The sequence below is a fragment of the Lissotriton vulgaris genome, chromosome 5 (genome assembly GCF_964263255.1).
Source record: "Lissotriton vulgaris chromosome 5, aLisVul1.2, whole genome shotgun sequence".
In the NCBI taxonomy this organism is placed as follows: Eukaryota; Metazoa; Chordata; class Amphibia; order Caudata; family Salamandridae; genus Lissotriton; species Lissotriton vulgaris.
The window spans coordinates 923,728,749-923,745,555 of record NC_141693.1 but is presented as its reverse complement, the minus strand read 5'-3'; the positions used below and the strand labels follow the sequence as shown (position 1 = coordinate 923,745,555).

The following is a 16,807-nucleotide window of genomic DNA, read 5'->3' as shown; positions in this document are numbered from 1 at the left end:
GATCACGGATTCGTAGGGCCTCACTTGACACCAAGGGAGGTCCTACCGGTTTGGAGTCAGTCAAGGCTTCACTGACCTCCTTGGCGCTGAGACCCGCACCAGAGGGAGTCGGAGAACCAAAAATGGCATGAAGGGAGAGATAATATTCCCTCATCTGATCCAGAGTTGCCTCTGTGCCGGAAAACACCAGAAGGTGCAGGACAGATTCTCGCTGGGACCTCAAAACAGGAGTAATAGGAGGTATGTCAGGGACACTGAGCATACATGATAAAGTTGGGGAAGGCCACGGTGCCAACTATCTACAGCGTGACTTACCAGCCTACAGCAAGGATGAAGAACTTCTGGAGCTGGTCCTTGGAGGGAGAAGAGGACCGTAACCGACAAGGGAGCTTCGACCACTGTGCCGTCAAAAGTGTCATGCGGAACTACTACAATGCCGAGGACCTGAAGCTGAAGACATGCGCCACACCGTTCGGAGTCAGAGCGTATGGCCAGACATGACATACACAGAGAATGAAGGTACTGGGTCGACATCGTAGCCAACAGGACCCGGAAAATATCTAGAAAAAGCACACTGTTTTGTCGACAACTGTGAGATAGGCCAAAAACAGGCAGAGGTACCAATCTCTGGCTCCACATGGAAAGGAAGAAACTGATGTCAGCACATCTGGGGAGGGCTTATATAGACTCTGCTGACATCACATCTAGTGGACGACGTCATTACGGAGTCGCTCAACACCCTCTACTGCCGAAAAGAGGTCCTGCAGTAGAAAAGTTTCCGGGTCCAGTCTGGTACTTGGGGATAATTCTAAGGTAGGGAATCTGCGGCTAGACATCTCTATCAGATATGTCAACTTTCTAAAAGTGGCTCTTTCAGAACAGTAATTTAAAATCCTACTTTACCATTAAATAGGATTTTTAATTAACATTCATTTAGGTGTAAACAGCATTTCCCTATCTGTTCCCAAGCTGAGGTTAGCAATTATTAAGTGAAATATGGTAACCCAGTTTTAGTCTATGGGACAGATTGCCTTACAGTAGTGAAAAACGACTTTAGGAGTCATTGATGTAGACTTGCCTGAGGATGCAGCGGGCAGGCCATCCACCAGACTGAGTACGGGGGAAAAGAGGACGGTTTAGCAAGCAGATTTTGTTCCACTCTGACTGTCCCGAAAACAGCATAAAGTGGTGTCACCTTGAGAGCCAAGCAGATTTGACCATCAAAAGGCATGTCCACCAAAATGGACTGAACAGCTTCTGAGAAACCAGAGGTGCATAACCAGGCATGCCTGTAAAGAGCTACCAAAGGAGCCATGGCTCGTCCAACAGAATCTGTGGTATCCATGCAACAACAAATCACAATTTAGCCGCCTGACGGCCATACTGAACCAACTGTGTAAGAGTGTCCCGAGTGTCATCATGGGGAAGGGGAGAAAGCGGGAGACTGAATCCCAAAACATGTGAGAAAAAGCAGCCAATAACACAAGCAGTGCAAAAGGACCGCAAAGCGCAGCTGGTCGCAGAAAAGATACATCAACCAAGAGCATCTAGACTTTTAGACTGCCTGTCTGGAGGGATGTCAGCCATGATGCTAATGTCGAAGGAGGTTGTAGCAGCCTGAACCACAAAGCTGCTCAAAGTAAGCTGTTGGAAGAGGCAGATTGAGTCTCATAGGGCAGGATGGTGTCTATGAGCTATACAATGGTCCACGGAAGCCCATGAAATGGGTTTAGCCCAAGAGTTCTAAAGAATATCAGAGGGCTTCACTGAAGGGGAGCACCGGTTCAGCCGTCATCAGGCCCTGATGATTACCCCACGTAGGGGATCAATAGCCACCTCTCCAGAAGGAATCTGCAGCTCCAGAACCACAGCAACTCTCTGCAAAAGCTCATCAAAAGCTGAGCTAACTTCAGAAGCAAGGCTAGGAGGAGAAAACAAGCCAGAGGATGGGGAAGAATAAAGACCACAAGCCTCACTAAGGTCAGACACCCAGTGAAACTCTGGAGGAGGTTGAGGAATGTCAGTTATGTCATCACCGAAATGATCAAACTGCTTTTCTTCCAAGGGGAAAAAAAGCAGGGGGCTCCAATGAAATCGGAGGAAGGTGGCCCGAAAAGAACTGTTCCACCGACAATGATTCTGAAGTTGACAGTGTCAAAGCGGCAACACCTCGGTATTGGGGAGGAGAGACAAAGTAGGGGCGATAAGCGCTGCTGTTATCAGCGCATCCAACACTGCATCACAGGTGGGACCGACGAAGGGCTGTGCACCAGAGCCGATAAGGGTTAGATCACGGATTCATAGGGCCTCACTTGACACCAAGGGAGGTCCTACCGGTTTGGAGTCAGTCAAGGCTTCACTGACCTTCTTGGTGCTGAGACCTGCACCAGAGGGAGTCGGAGAACCAAAAATGGCATGAAGGGAAAGATAATATTCCCTCATCTGATCCAGAGTTGCCTCTGTGCCGGAAAACACCAGAAGGTGCAGGACAGATTCTCGCTGGGACCTGAAAACAGGAGTAATAGGAGGTATGTCAGGGACACTGAGCATACATGATAAAGTTGGGGAAGGCCACGGTGCCAACTATCTACAGCGTGACTTACCAGCCTACAACAAGGATGAAGAACTTCTGGAGCTGGTCCTCGGAGGGAGAAGAGGACCGTAACCGACAAGGGACCTTCGACCACTGTGCCGTCAAAAGTTTCATGCGGAACTACTACAATGCCGAGGACCTGAAGCTGAAGACATGCGCCACACCGTTCGGAGTCAGAGCGTATGGCCAGACATGACATACAAAGAGAATGAAGGTACTGGGTCGACATCGTAGCCAACAGGACCCGGAAAATATCCAGAAAAAGCACACTGTTTTGTCGACAACTGTGAGATAGGCCAAAAACAGGCGGAGGTACCAATCTCTGGCTCCACATGGAAAGGAAGAAACTGATGTCAGCACATCTGGGAAGGGCTTATATAGACTCTGCTGACATCACATCTAGTGGACGACGTCATTACGGAGTCGCTCAACACCCTCTACTGCCGAAAAGAGGTCCTGCAGTAGAAAAGTTTCTGGGTCCAGTCTGGTACTTGGGGATAATTCTAAGGTAGGGAATCTGCGGCTAGACATCTCTATCAGATATGTCAACTTTCTAAAAGTGGCTCTTTCAGAACAGTAATTTAAAATCCAACTTTACCATTAAATAGGATTTTTAATTAACATTCATTTGGGTGTAAACAGCATTTCCCTATCTGTTCCCAAGCTGAGGTTAGCAATTATTAAGTGAAATATGGTAACCTAATTTTGGTCCATGGGACAGATTGCCTTACAGTAGTGAAAAACAACTTTAGGAGTCATTGATGTAGACTTGCCTGAGGATGCAGGGAAGTGACTCGTTCACTTCAAGGGAGATTCGTTCAGGCTGAGATACAGGTGGAGTCCTTGGTGACTCGGAGGATGCACAGCCACGGAGTTGCAGATCTTGGAGAAGCACAGGGAAGAAGATGCAGCAGGTATCATCCTACTGGGAGCAGTCTTGTCTGGGGTCCTGGCTTGAAGAACAGCAGAGTTCCAGTGTCCACCAGCAGAAGAGCCTTTAACCAAGCTTCATAAGACAAGAAGTCGGTTTGAGAAGTTGTTGCAGAGACAAATCTAAGGGCCTATCCTCAGGGGAGCCCTTAAGTAACCCCAAAAGAACTTCTTCTGTGGCAACCCACTTATCAGAGGGGATAAGGGATGCTACTCATATGTTCTAGCCAGTCAGATGCTCCCAGGGGCGAAGATTCAATATGGCAGAATCAAGTGGCCACCTGGAGGAGCTCTGGAGCACCTCGCTGGGGAGAAGCTAAACAGAGGGGTGGACACTCCCCTGTCCTTTGTGTGTTTTCATGCCAAGGGCTCCTGGACAGGATGAAACTGGTCTGTGCAAGAAGGGAATAGAATGTGCCCTTCAATGCAGACTGGTGGTGCTTGGAAGACCCCCACTCTACCTAATTCTAAAGGAGAGGTAGTCACACCCCACCCTAGCAGGAAAACCTATGTTCTGCTTCCACAGCTTGAGTTAGGTTCATCAGCAGGGGGGCCGAACAGTGTCTGAAGCCGACAGCAGTGCGGGCTGGCAGGCAGACCCTGAAAGGCTACACAGGTAAGTACTGGGGTCCCCTAAGTAGCCCCCCCATTACATAGTATCATGAAACTAACACTGGAATCAATGCATATGCCTGATTCCAACATGTTTGATATCAAGCATGACTAGGTTCGGGGTAGCCAATATGTAGCTAGATATGTCGACATGCCAGTGTCCACTACATACCTTAAGTTGGCGGCTCACTCTTACAAAGCCCAGAAAATGGAGTCTGGGCTTTGTAGAGGTACCTCTGTTCATGCAGGGGTACCCACACACTTAGAACTGTGCACCCTGCCCTTGGGCTGAAAGGCCGCCTTAGGGGTGACTATAGGTTTTAAGTGAGGTGAGCGGGATATAAAGGAAACTCATATCTAAAGTGCACAGGGTGCAATGGCATATCTGCAGACACCGTTTGCATGGGCTCCATTGGGTGGTATACAGGGGCGTAACACAGGCCCCCGCAGCCCCTGCGATGCGGGGGGGGGGGCTCTAGCTCAAAGGGGCCCCCTTGGCACTGTTCTCTGGCTGAAGACCACCTGATTGAGCCCGTAGGGGGCCCCTCTAAGTACCGTGCAGGGAGGCCCCCTCACTTTTCGTAACGCCAGTGGTGGTATAATACATGCTTCAGCCCATGGGGGGGCCCTTGTGTACTAATGCCCTGTGTACCTCAGTAAGATATACTAGGGGCTTACAAGGATACCCCAGTATGCCAAGGGTGGGGTACAAAGTACTTACCAGCATATTTAGAGGAGAAAGCAAAGACACGTGGTCCTGATTAGCAGGATCCAGTGGGCTACAGTCAACAAGACACTAACATCAGGTAAAAGTGGGAGTATCTATGCCAGAAAGCTCCTACTTTCCTTCAGTTTTGGAAAACAGGGCCCCAAATTATGTATTGACCATGGCACAGAAAACCTTACGATACTCTGGATGAGACTGGCTCTGCATGAGCTTGTCAACTCTTGTCTGTCCTGCAATTGAGAGGACTGTGGTGGCATCAGGGGTGCAGCCGTTAATCTTTGCTGTTGCCAAAAGTAATTAATATCTGTATTGGAAAATGAACCATTTTAAGTGCCATGGATGGCGACATGGGCACCCATCATTGCAATGCTTGGTAGACTTTGAATACCGTCAATGAGTGACTCCAGAATTAATTTATTCTCTATACCATGATGCAGGAAAGGCTACTTCTCTTAATGTTCTTCCCAAAGATTGGCTATGTGCCTCTAAGAGCAGGACCTAGACTTCTTTGACTTATGTTACTTTCGGACAAGACTCGCCAAAGAATACTAATGAGGTTTCAGTCTCTCGAGCTGACAGAAAAACCTAGTGCTCAGCTTCATGGGTGTCATGGCTCTTTGCTGGCTTACTTGACTTACAGCCCTTTAACTTACTCGTTATAGAGCACCTTCCTTACTTTCAAGGTTATACCAAACAAGCATGGCATTTGTGTATTGTCCCAAAATCCAGACACCTTAGAAAAAGTTCATTAGACTAGGAATCACATTTTTCTACTCTTAAAAACAGCAAGCCATTTACAAAGCAAAGAAGCTACAAATGACAAGAAAATGGTAAATAAAAAATCAAACTTATGTGACCTTTCAACTGTTACACACAGCTTCAACTTTTCTCCAGAGCACCAGCGCCTGTGTGTGGAAAAGGGAACTACAGCGGTTGGAGAGTGCCAGTGCAATTTATGTAATCAGTAAAGGTGTATCTAGAGATGAGGTGCAATACCACTGTGACATCAGGGACATAAGTGTCACCGTTCGATCAAATAAAAGCTTCCAGGGTCGCCATTTCAGAGTTAAAGACTGTGGAGGAATAGAATTAATTGGAAATATGTGCCTTCAATAAATCTAAATGGGAATCATTGCAGTAGTCACTAATCATCTTGAAAAGCTGGTGTGGCTCAGCCTCTCATGGATCCGGCACTGTGGTAAAGCAAGAGGTGCTATCATTATCAGAACTATTTTAACACAGCCATTTGAATTAATAGTCTGTAAGTGCCTACTGTAATGTATAACATCGAAGTGAACTAAATACCTTTGAGGTGGTCATTAGTCCCTCCTCCACACTTTTGAAAAGGCTGCTTGTGGTGTCTCCTTGTTCTTTTAAATGATGCTGAAGGTGCAATAAAGCTGCTAGCTGTGAACTGCTTGTGTTAGATGTGGCTGTAAGTAGGATTTCTTCCATCATAATGGATGCACGGCAACTCTGTAAAAAGTCAGTATTAGGCTGTTTAACATTTTTGTAGCTATGGGTTTATTGATGAAGACAAAACAGTGAAAAAATTAGGAAGAAATTGAGGGCAATTCATAAAAACTTAGTAACAGTATTCCTACACAGAGTGCAGTACTTTTTAGAAGTCATAAATATTCCATGCAAACTACTGATATTGTCATGTCACATATTCACCCATACCCCATTTCACCAATGTGTAATTCCAGATACCATACAATCACACACTGTGGCAAATGAGCCTGGTCTGATGAGCAAATGCACTTATGTTCTTTTAATTTTTTTTCCTCCACAAGAAAAAAATATTGTATCCATGGAGGAGCACCTTACCTTACATCTCCAAGTTTGGAGGGGATCTGCTCCCCTACACACATTGAATGGGAGTTACCCTGAAAGACGTGGGACTCCAAAGAGCATTTTGGAAATTGTGGTGGATTGGTCTTTAACCCCTTCCATGCTCATGACGAACGGTTCCGTCATGAGCGTCGGTTGGCCTGTGCTTATGACGGAACCGTTCCGTCATGGTTCCATAGACCCAATGGAACGTTCAGCACAGCGCAAGAATTTGCGCCGCGCTGAAGGGGTTAATGTCTTTAATGTTCAGTAGCATATCTGCTGGTCAAGAAGGATTTGAACGAAGTTCGAACCTTGTCATGAAAGCCCAAGCCATGATCAAGAGTCTGCTGCACTTTTCAATGATCAACTGTGTCAAAGGCTGTAGATAAAATCAACAGGCAAGACTCACCTTTGTCCAAGATGTTGATTATGATCTCCAACATGTTTACATTGCAGTTCTAATGCTGGTAGCACAGTATAAATTCTTATTGATAGTTTGCGTTGAGGCATTTTCTTGAGATTCGATTATTTAGTTGGGTAGCCACTGTATTTTCTATGGCTTTACCTAGCCATGGAAGATTGGATATCAGAGGATCATTTAAAGGTTCAGAAAAGACAAGCTTAGGATTTTATATTATGGGGTGGTTTGACTGGTCTTCAGTGTAGTTGGGAAGATACCTTGGTAGAGGAAGCTATTGATTAAATTGCACCATGTGTCTTGAAAGTTGTGGAAGCTTGCCTTGATTGTTTTGGCTGGAATGGTGTCATGAAGTTTGCCATATTTAGGCTCTTTCATGGATGCAGTGAGATTCTGTATGGTGATGGGTGAGCAGGAGCTCCAAGCATGCACGAATTGTAGAGGAAAATGAATGGATGGAGGAGACTCTCAGGTCAAAGTCATTTCTTATCAGGTTACTTTTCTCTGCGAAAAAAGTGAGAAATGTTTTGTGTTTTACCATCTTGGGCACAGTGAAGTGTTCTTTGGTGGAGGTTCATGGTTGTTTGAAGGGCATGAATAGTGACAGTGTGGCATTGGAAAATGACTTTTTGTGCTCCTGAATTAGGTTGATTTGGGTGTGGATAGGGCAGTTTTGAATTCTTTTGTTATATTTCTGACTTTGTAGTAAATATGACTGTTTCACTTTTCAATTTGCTTTTCCTGCATCTATTTCTTGTTAGTGCTAGGGATTCTTAAAAACATGGTTGGGTGGGTCTTATAAAAGAAATTCTAAATTGCTGCGGGAATAGGTTGTCCTAAGTAGCTGATTTTCTCAATCAAGAGTGGCATCATCAATTTTCCTGTGGGCATTCAGATGCTCGAGCTAAGAAGAGATATGCTCTTGGAAGGCATAGGTGGCATGTTTTCACTGTTAACACAAGAAGGGTATAAAGTTCCCCGGGAAGAGTGGAGAAGGTAGTGTGCGTGTACTAGAAAAAGGAGTAAGGGGGAATCCCCTTTTGGGAACTAAAACCCTCACACACCCAGATAACTAGGTGTCATGCTTCATCATATGGGTTTTGCTCCTTGTCAGACTGGCGCTGCAATGTCTGACGGGCTCCCAAAACCGGGGCTCTTTATCAGAGATCTTTTGTTCCAGCCATATGGTGCATGCGTGTGAGAGGGCGGGGGAAGTGTAGTCGTGGCGTGAAAGGTGAATTAAAAACGGTGGGTCAGTCCACAATGTGATTTATTCGCGTGGTTGACTCCCTTGATTAAAAGGGTGTGAGAGGTGATATATGCCCTGAACCTATCTGAGCATATTGCTCTGCGCCGTGTCTGGATGCTGCACGTGGGGGTAGGTTCCAACGGCCAGGAACGCGCGCCGCCGGAGGTACCATACCTTGATAGCCGGTCCCACGGGAGCAGTCTGCGGGGCACCTTAGGGAAATCTCTGGGGTCGCAATACCTCAGCAGGACCAATCGGCCTGCGCACCTGTAAAACCTACTAAAGAAAGTCGTATACCACACTGTATAATTTTTTCTTTTTGTGTAGTACTATTCACCGAGGTCCTGAAGAATTGCCATTATGGCAAGAAACATGTCGACCTGACCAGAGGGTAGTAGATAACATGCTCGGATAGGTTCAGGGCATATATCTCCTCTCCCACCCTTTTAATCAAGGGAGTCAACCACGCGAATAAATCACATTGTGGACTGACCCACCTTTTTTAATTCACCTTTCACGCCACGACTACACTTCCCCCGCCCTCTCACATGCATGCACCATATGGCCGGAACAAAAGATCTCCGATAAAGAGCCCCAGTTTCGGGAGCCCGTCAGACATTGCAGCGCCAGTCTGACGAGGAGCAGAACCCATATGATGAAGCATGACACCTAGTTATCTGGGTGTGTGAGGGTATTAGTTTCAACAAGGGGATTCCCCCTTCCTCCTTTTTCTAGTACACGCACACTACCTTCTCCACTCTTCCCGGGGAAATTTGTACCCTTCTTGAGTTACTAGTTGTCGGACTCGTACACTGGACCCCGTTAAATATTGTCCTACTCTAGTCCCTCCTTTGTTCAAATGTTTTCACTGTTGACAGGGTAACCGTTTGATTTTCTGTTACCTCATTGCGTGAGGATTCAAACTGTTATGATTAAAAGAAAGGATATTAGCTGGAGGTCAGACCATTCAGTTACAGGGAAGGAAGGTGCAGACAAGGTAAAAGTTGTTAAATAGAAGGTCAGATTTTTGTTGTCCTTAGTGAAGGGTAAGAAGTTGCCTGAGGTTGGGCAATGAGGTTATATTGCTTTGTGTTAGGAAGTGTTGGTTGTTAGCATTTCCCAGTCTATGTTGAGATTGTCTAGAAGTATATTGTTGAGCACGAATATGAGACTTTCATTTATACATTCTTGTAAATGTTGGATGAATGAACAAGTTACTTATCTTTGGTAACGCAATTTCTGGTAGAGACAGGATCTAGCCACCGATTCCTTTCTTTAGAACTCTCTCCAGGCGCGAGACTGGATCCCAAAATGTTTTCCCACTGCACGTTCGCACGCCGGCAGACGGCGTTGCGCAGCTTCTTATCAACACCGTCCATTGGATGTGACGACGACTGAGTCCATATAACTTCCTCGCTGACGCACTATCATCAGTTTCTTCCATTACTATTTTCCATATTGGAAATGCAGAGCCACATATAGAAACTGAGGTCAAGACTTTTCAAAACACAATCTGTGACAATAGTATTCTAGGAAACTCCTTTTTCCATTTCCAGTAAGAATTCACTCCCTGTTTCTCACATAATTTATTTTAAACTTCAATGCCTATTGAATTCATCGTCTTCATTATTTAGTGTCTGATGGTATTTTAAGATACTCTTACGTATATGTAATATTAATTGTTTATGCTTTAATCTTGTAGTTGTGGGATTCGGAAGTTAAGAAATGGGGTTATTAGTTGAGAGGGGTGGAAGTCCAACTCACATAATAATCACAATCCTTGTCAGGGTGAACCACAAAAGTCAGTAAACTAACCTGTGCTTAACCCTCTGGTAGCTTTGCACAAAAGCAGGTACTTAGCTTAGAGGCAATTGTAAAGTATTTATACAGCACACAAACAGCAAGACAGCGAAAACACAATGCAAGAAAAATCCTAAACCAATTTAGGAACATAAAGTACATTTCAACAAATGAAATAACACCAAAACGACAAAAATTCAGCTGTAGATCTGGAGATATTGACATTTAGATTTCTAAGTAAAAAAAGCAGATAGCACCACTCGCAGTTATATGGTTGCGATAGACTGAAGAAAAGTCACAAGTACAGTCTGACCACAATGGAGTGCGCGTCAGAGACATCGACCAGGGTAGTTCCAGCTGATGAGCTAGCTTCTGAAGTCTGGCGCAAAAGGTTCTGCTCACATTAGAGGGGGCTGTGAAGAGGAGAAGGTTTACGATGAGAGGAGCAGGTTGAGCATCGTGGAAGGTCATTGTTGTAGCACGAAGATGTGAAGAGGTCATTAAGCGTTTGTGAAGAGTCCAAACTTCAGGATTTTCACCTTGTCTTGAAGAGGAGTTTGACTAATGGCAGCCAAGGATCCAGGACCTGGAGATGGGTACTTCTTGGGGATCAGCCTCACTCCAGAAGAGACCAGCAGTCAAGTTTTATCCGAGGTGTGCAAGGATATACCGAGGGTAGGCAAACAACTAATTCCGGCATTGCTGTACGCGGATGATGCCGCCCTTTTAGCACGTACAGCGGTAGGGCTGCAAAGCCTTTTAAATTCTTTTTCTGCTTTCATGAAATCTATAGACCTCAGTGTCAACTTTTCAAAATCACACGTCATGATGGTTGGCACTAAAGGAAAAGGGGTTAAAACCATGCATTGCGAAGGGAATGTGCTGTCTAGGGCATCTACTTTTCCATAACTAGGCGTTATCTTTGACGACAAAGGCACATGGTCACCCCAAATATTAGCAAAACAAAATGTATTGGCAAGATCCACCTTAGCCGTTTTGGATTTTGCCCGTAAACTGGGAGTTAAACCAATTCAAGTGCTGTTAAAGATATTTGATGCAAAACGTATTTCCCTTGCAATGTACGGGGCAGACCTTTGGGGTTTTAAGAATGTCAAGGCTATTCAAGTGGCGGAGGATACGTTTGTGAAAAATATTTTATCCGTCCCTCAATCCACATCCAGCTACATTGCTCATCAGGAGTGTGGAGTCGGCTTTGTGGAGGATCGAATAGCTATTGCCCCACTTCTAAAATGGATCTCTATTTGGCTAAACCCTGAACTAGAATTGAATCAGGAAATCCTTAGAGATTGTTTAGCACTTGATTTTGGGTGCCGTATCCCCTGGATGAGTTATGTTTATAAATATCTGTTAAATTGGGACGATCAGAACTGTTTAACTCACCTGAGAAGCTGGTGAAAGGGGACATCAAGTGGGTTAAGGAATCCTATAAGTTAGTGGCCTGTATGGCCAGAGAAGATAGAGAGCTGGTTAAACCGACTGTAAGGGCTCACCAATTGCTAAAAACATCATGTGCTATTGAGCCATACCTGAAAATCATTAATAATTCAAATCAACGCTTTTTATTACTTAGATTCAGGTTGAACCAATTTCATTTCCTCCTTGCTGGATCTCCGGGGTGGAAAAGGGAGGAAGATTTGGGGATTTGCTCTTGCAATGGCTTTTCCACTAAAGACACAATGCACTTTATCTTTTTTTGTGAGCACTTTCTTCATATTCGTAAACATTTTATTATCCCTATTTTAAAAGATAAAGGTTTTATGCAAGTTAAACCAGCTCTCCATTATCTGCAACTACTCTCGAATGTATGGGAGACTTTTAATTTTGCTCATTTTCTCACTGCGGCTGTAAGATTAAAGAAGAAAATTAAATGGGATTAGAGAATGTGAGAAATTAGCCTAAATTAATTGATGCTGATGATATTTTTTGATGCTTACCTGGTTTTAAAGGACGTTTTTAAATGAAATGATGATAGGTACTGTATGTATTTTTAGCTTGTATATCTTTGCTGTGCTTTTATGGCTCTTTGTTAATAATTTTGTTTTGACATAAAATCTTTAGTATACTTTTTTGGTTTTTGGTACGAACCAAATAAAGTATTTTGACTGACTCACTGAGACCAGCAGTAGGGCTCAGGCAGGTCCTGTTGGTGCAGATTAGCTGGGCAGTTGCAGGGAGAACTCTAGAAGTGTGTTGTATCCTTGTAGCTCACACAGGGCATGTACCAACTGACCGTTGGTGTCACTCTGGGTAACCTGGGATCAAGGCATGCAGGTCCAATCTTCCTTCTTTAGCCAGCAAGGAAGTTCTTCTGAATCTACCACAGGTCCATAAATGATCTTATGGTAGATTTTGAAGGTTCCATTTTTATGCCTGGTACCAGCCTTTGTGTCCTAGAATTTCCTGACCTACCCCCAAAGCACAAGTTACTTACCTGCGGTAACAATATATCTGTAAGAAACAGTAGTTAGTATTAGATTACTTACCTTAGAATATCCATAGGCATCAGACTGGATCTGGAAACGTTTGAGTAGCAGTACCCTTGCGCGTCGGTAGGCGTCGTCTGTGGCTCCGCATCCGTCGTCGGCGCCGGGATGACGTCGCCGGAGTACTTAGACACCGCCCTCGCGTGCTGACATCAGTTTTTATACATAGCTTTTCCGCACCAGAAACGCAGAGCCAAGATAAAAACCAACACTCGTTCCATGAAACTAGGGCTCTGAAAGGGGATGACCTCAACCCTAGATATTGGTTCACAGAATGGGGAGGATGGGTGGGGTGGTAATGAATCTAATACGAACTACTGTTTCTTACAGATATATTGTTACCCAAGGTAAGTAACTTGTGCATCTGAAAGAAACAGGTTAGTATTAGATTCCTTACCTTAGAATAGATACCCCAGCAATACCAACCCGGTGGTGGGTCTGCAAACCAATAATCACACCAGAAAGTCCTGGAGAATAGAATGGCCGAAAAAGCCATCTCTCCGGACTTGGCTGTCCAGGCAGTAGTGTCTTGCGAACGTGTGCAGCGAGGCCCACGTAGCTGCCTGACAGATGTACGGCAAGGGAACTCCCCGACCCAGGGCAGTAGTAGCCGCCGTGGCCCGCGTAAAATGGGCCCTCAGCCCAACAGGAGGCTACTTTTTAGCCACAGAATAGCACGCCTTGTTGCACAGGACGACCCTACGAGAGATGGTTTGTTTGTGCACCGCCAGACCTTTCTTAGCTCCCAAGTACCAAACAAAAAGTTGATCATCCACCCGGAACTGGCGCGTGCGATCCAGATAGAATGAGAGCACATGTTTTGGGTCCAGGCGGTGGAGCCTCTCTTCCTCTTTCGAGGGATGCGGAGGCGGAAAGAAGGTGGGCATGGTGATGGACTGCCCGATGTGGAAGGCTGTGACTACTTTGGGCAGGAAAGAGGGTCGCGTCCGCAACACAATTTTGTCTGGATGGGCAGAAAGGAAAGGAGGTTTAGAGGAAAGAGCCTGGAGCTCATTCACTCTCCTGGAAGAGATGATGGCAACCAGGAATGCAGTCTTGAGAGTAAGGAGACAAAGAGGACAGTTATGAAGTGGCTCGAAAGGAGCGCACATCAGATCGGTCAGAACAAGGTTCAAGTCCCACTGAGGCATCACGAAAGGAACAGGAGGAAACATATGAGTGATGCCCTTCAAAAACCTATTTACAACTGGGGACTTGAATAAAGAGGGCTGATCAGGTGGCCTTAAGAAGGCAGAAATGGCAGAAAGGTAGCCCTTTAGAGTGCCCAGAGCAGAGCCCTGCTGGGCAAGAGAAAGAAGAAAGAGGAGAACCTCCGAAAGAGGGGCAGAAAGGGGATCCACAGCCTTTGCTGTGCACCATGCCACAAACTTGTGCCACCTGCAGGCGTATACAGATTTTGTGAAGGGACGCCTGGCTGCCAGAATCACATTACAGACTTCAGGAGGCAAGTCAAATGGCATCAACTGCCGCCGCTCAATCTCCACGCATGTTAGTGGAGACTGGACAGGTTCGGGTGGAGGACCGTCCCCTGCTGCTGCGATAGTAGGTCCTCCTGAAGAGGCAGACAAATCAGGGGATCGACAGACATGCTGAGTAGCACTCTGGGCAGAAGTGGTATAGGCGGAAAGGCGTACAACAGACCGCAGCTCCACTCGCGACGAAAAGCGTCTCCGAGCGAGTGCCGCCTTGGAAATTCTAACACGCAGAACTGATGACATTGCGCGTTCTCTTCTGTGGCGACTAGATCTAACCGAGGCTCTCCCCACTGCTGAAAGAGGCCTTGCGCCACGTCCAAGTTCAGACGCCATTTGTGATCCATCATGCACGGATGGCTGAGTTTGTCCGCCCTGGCGTTCAGGGAACCTGCCAGGTGTTGAACCACCAAGGTCACGCCCTGATGTTCCAGCCACTGCCAGAGGTGCAGAGCCTCCTGGCATAGGGTACACGACCCCACCCCGCCCTGTTTGTTGCAGTAACACATGGCGGTGGTGTTGTCTGTGAACACCTGCACTACACTCCCCCGGACAGAGAGGAGGAATGCATTAAGTCCAAGCCGGATCGCCCGCAGCTCCAGAAGGTTGATGTGGAGCCGGAACTCAGCCGGAGACCAGAGGGCTCTGATCTCCGTCTCTCCCATGTGGCCCCTCCAGCCCTGGAAGGACGCGTCTGTCACTACTAGGTGCTCCGGTTGGGGTAGGGAGAGGGATCTGCTGCTGACCCAATCGCTGTCCGAGAGCCACCACTGCAACTGCCTTGCAATTCCCCTTCCAAGATCAAGGCATGGTCGGACAAGTTGCCCTGATGCTGGGCCCACTGAAACTTCAGGTCCCACTGCAGAGCCCGCATCCGCCACCTGGCGTGATGCACCAGAAGGATGCAGGAGGCCATCAGCCCCAGAAGCCGCAGCGTCAACCTGACCGAGACTCGGGATAACGGCTGAAAGATCGGAATCAGAGCCTGAATATCCTGAACCGCTATTCAGGAGTATAAACCCAAAACTGCGCCGAGTCGAGAACCGCTCGGATGAAGAGGAGCTTCTGAGAGGGACACAGGTGTGACTTTGGCACATTGATGGAGAACCCCAGCAGGTGCAGGAGGTCGGCCATAGTCTGGAGGTGGCTGACGACTGCCTGGGGCGAGCCCGCCTTCAACAACCAGTCGTCGAGGTAGGGGAAGACTGAAACCCCCAACCTGCGCCGATGAGCTGCAACCACCACCATCACTTTCGTGAACACCTGTGGGGCGCTGGTAAGGCTGAAGGGGAGCACGGTAAATTGAAAGTGCTCGTGGCTTACCATGAACCGCAGGTAGCGCCGGTGGGCCAGCAGGACGGGGATGTGGAAATAGGCGTCCTGCAAGTCCAACGCTACCATCCAATCTCCTGGGTATAGGGGAGGTAAGACCTGAGCCAAAGTCAGCATCTTGAACCTCTCCTTCCGGAGGAAGCCGTTGACATTCCGCAGGTCCAAGATAGGACGTAGGCCCCCTTTGCCCTTCTTAGTAACCAGAAAGTAGTGGGAATAACAACCACACCCTACTTCTGGCCCAGGAACGCGCTCGATGGCCCCTTGGCCAAGAGGGCCGTAACTTCCTCTCGCAGAAGATCCAAGTGATCCCCCGACACGCGGTGGTACTGCGGCGGCATGGCTGGAGGGGTCGCCTCGAAGGGGAGGGAGTAGCCCCTTTGGACGATTTGCAGCACCCACCTGTCCGAAGTGATGGTGCGCCAGTGAAGGAGGTGATGCCGAACCCTGCCCCCCACTGGCTTCGTGTGGGCCTGAAAGCTCGGACTAGGAGGGCTTTGAGGACAATGCTGCAGGGGTGGATGTGGACTGGCCTTGCCGTTGTCCCCGGGCAACGCCACAGCGGTTACCACGTCCGCCACAGCGTCGGATGTTAGTCTGCGGCCCGTGGCTGGCAGGACGAGTGGGGGCGCCCCTTCCTTGGCCACGAAAGGAGCGAAAAGCAGCAGGCTGCTGGCGCGGGGCCCACAGGCCCAAGGACTTGGCCGTAGCCCTGGAGTCCTTAAAGCGCTCAAGCACACTGTCTGCCTTGTCGCCAAAGAGGCGACGGCCATCAAACGGCATGTCCATAAGGGTGTTCTGGACATCAGCCGAAAAATTGGCGGATCTCAGCCAGGCGTGGTGACGAATCGCCACTGTCGTTGCCATCGCTCTTCCTAGCGAGTCCCTTGTATCCAGCCCACATCGGATGGAGTACCGTGCTGCATCTCGACTCTCCGCAAGTGCTTGGGCGAATTTATTCCAGGCCTCCTCCGGACATTGTGGCAGTACGGCCTTGACCGTGTCCCACAGAGAGTGGGTATAACGGCCCAAGAGGCACGCGGTGTTAACTGACCGCAACCCCAAACTCAGTGAGAAGAACATCTTCTTTCCATACTGTTCGTACCTCTTGGATTCCCGATCGGAGGGAGCCGTCGGGAATGTGGTCTGGGAGTTAGAGGCCTGTATGACCAGGCTCTCGGGTGTGGGGTGGGTGGAAGCAAGGGTCGCCCGGAGCCGGGCGGTGGCGTCTGGCCACGTTCCTATCTACAGGATGACCTGTAGCGGGCCTGGACCAAGTGCACAAAAGAACGTCAGATAAGGCCTCATTAAAC

The 16,807-nt window shown here is 47.5% G+C and overlaps 1 protein-coding gene across 1 annotated transcript in view; it reads right to left on the bottom strand.

Moving 5' to 3' along the window:
* The window catches only part of CFAP46 (cilia and flagella associated protein 46), a 1,558,477-nt gene that overhangs the window by 480,517 nt on the left and 1,061,153 nt on the right, over window positions 1-16,807 (bottom strand). The window contains exon 46 of the mRNA XM_086922533.1: window positions 6,168-6,338. Coding sequence (XP_086778659.1) covers window positions 6,168-6,338 — 171 coding nt within the window. The remainder of the gene's footprint in view (window positions 1-6,167; window positions 6,339-16,807) is intronic.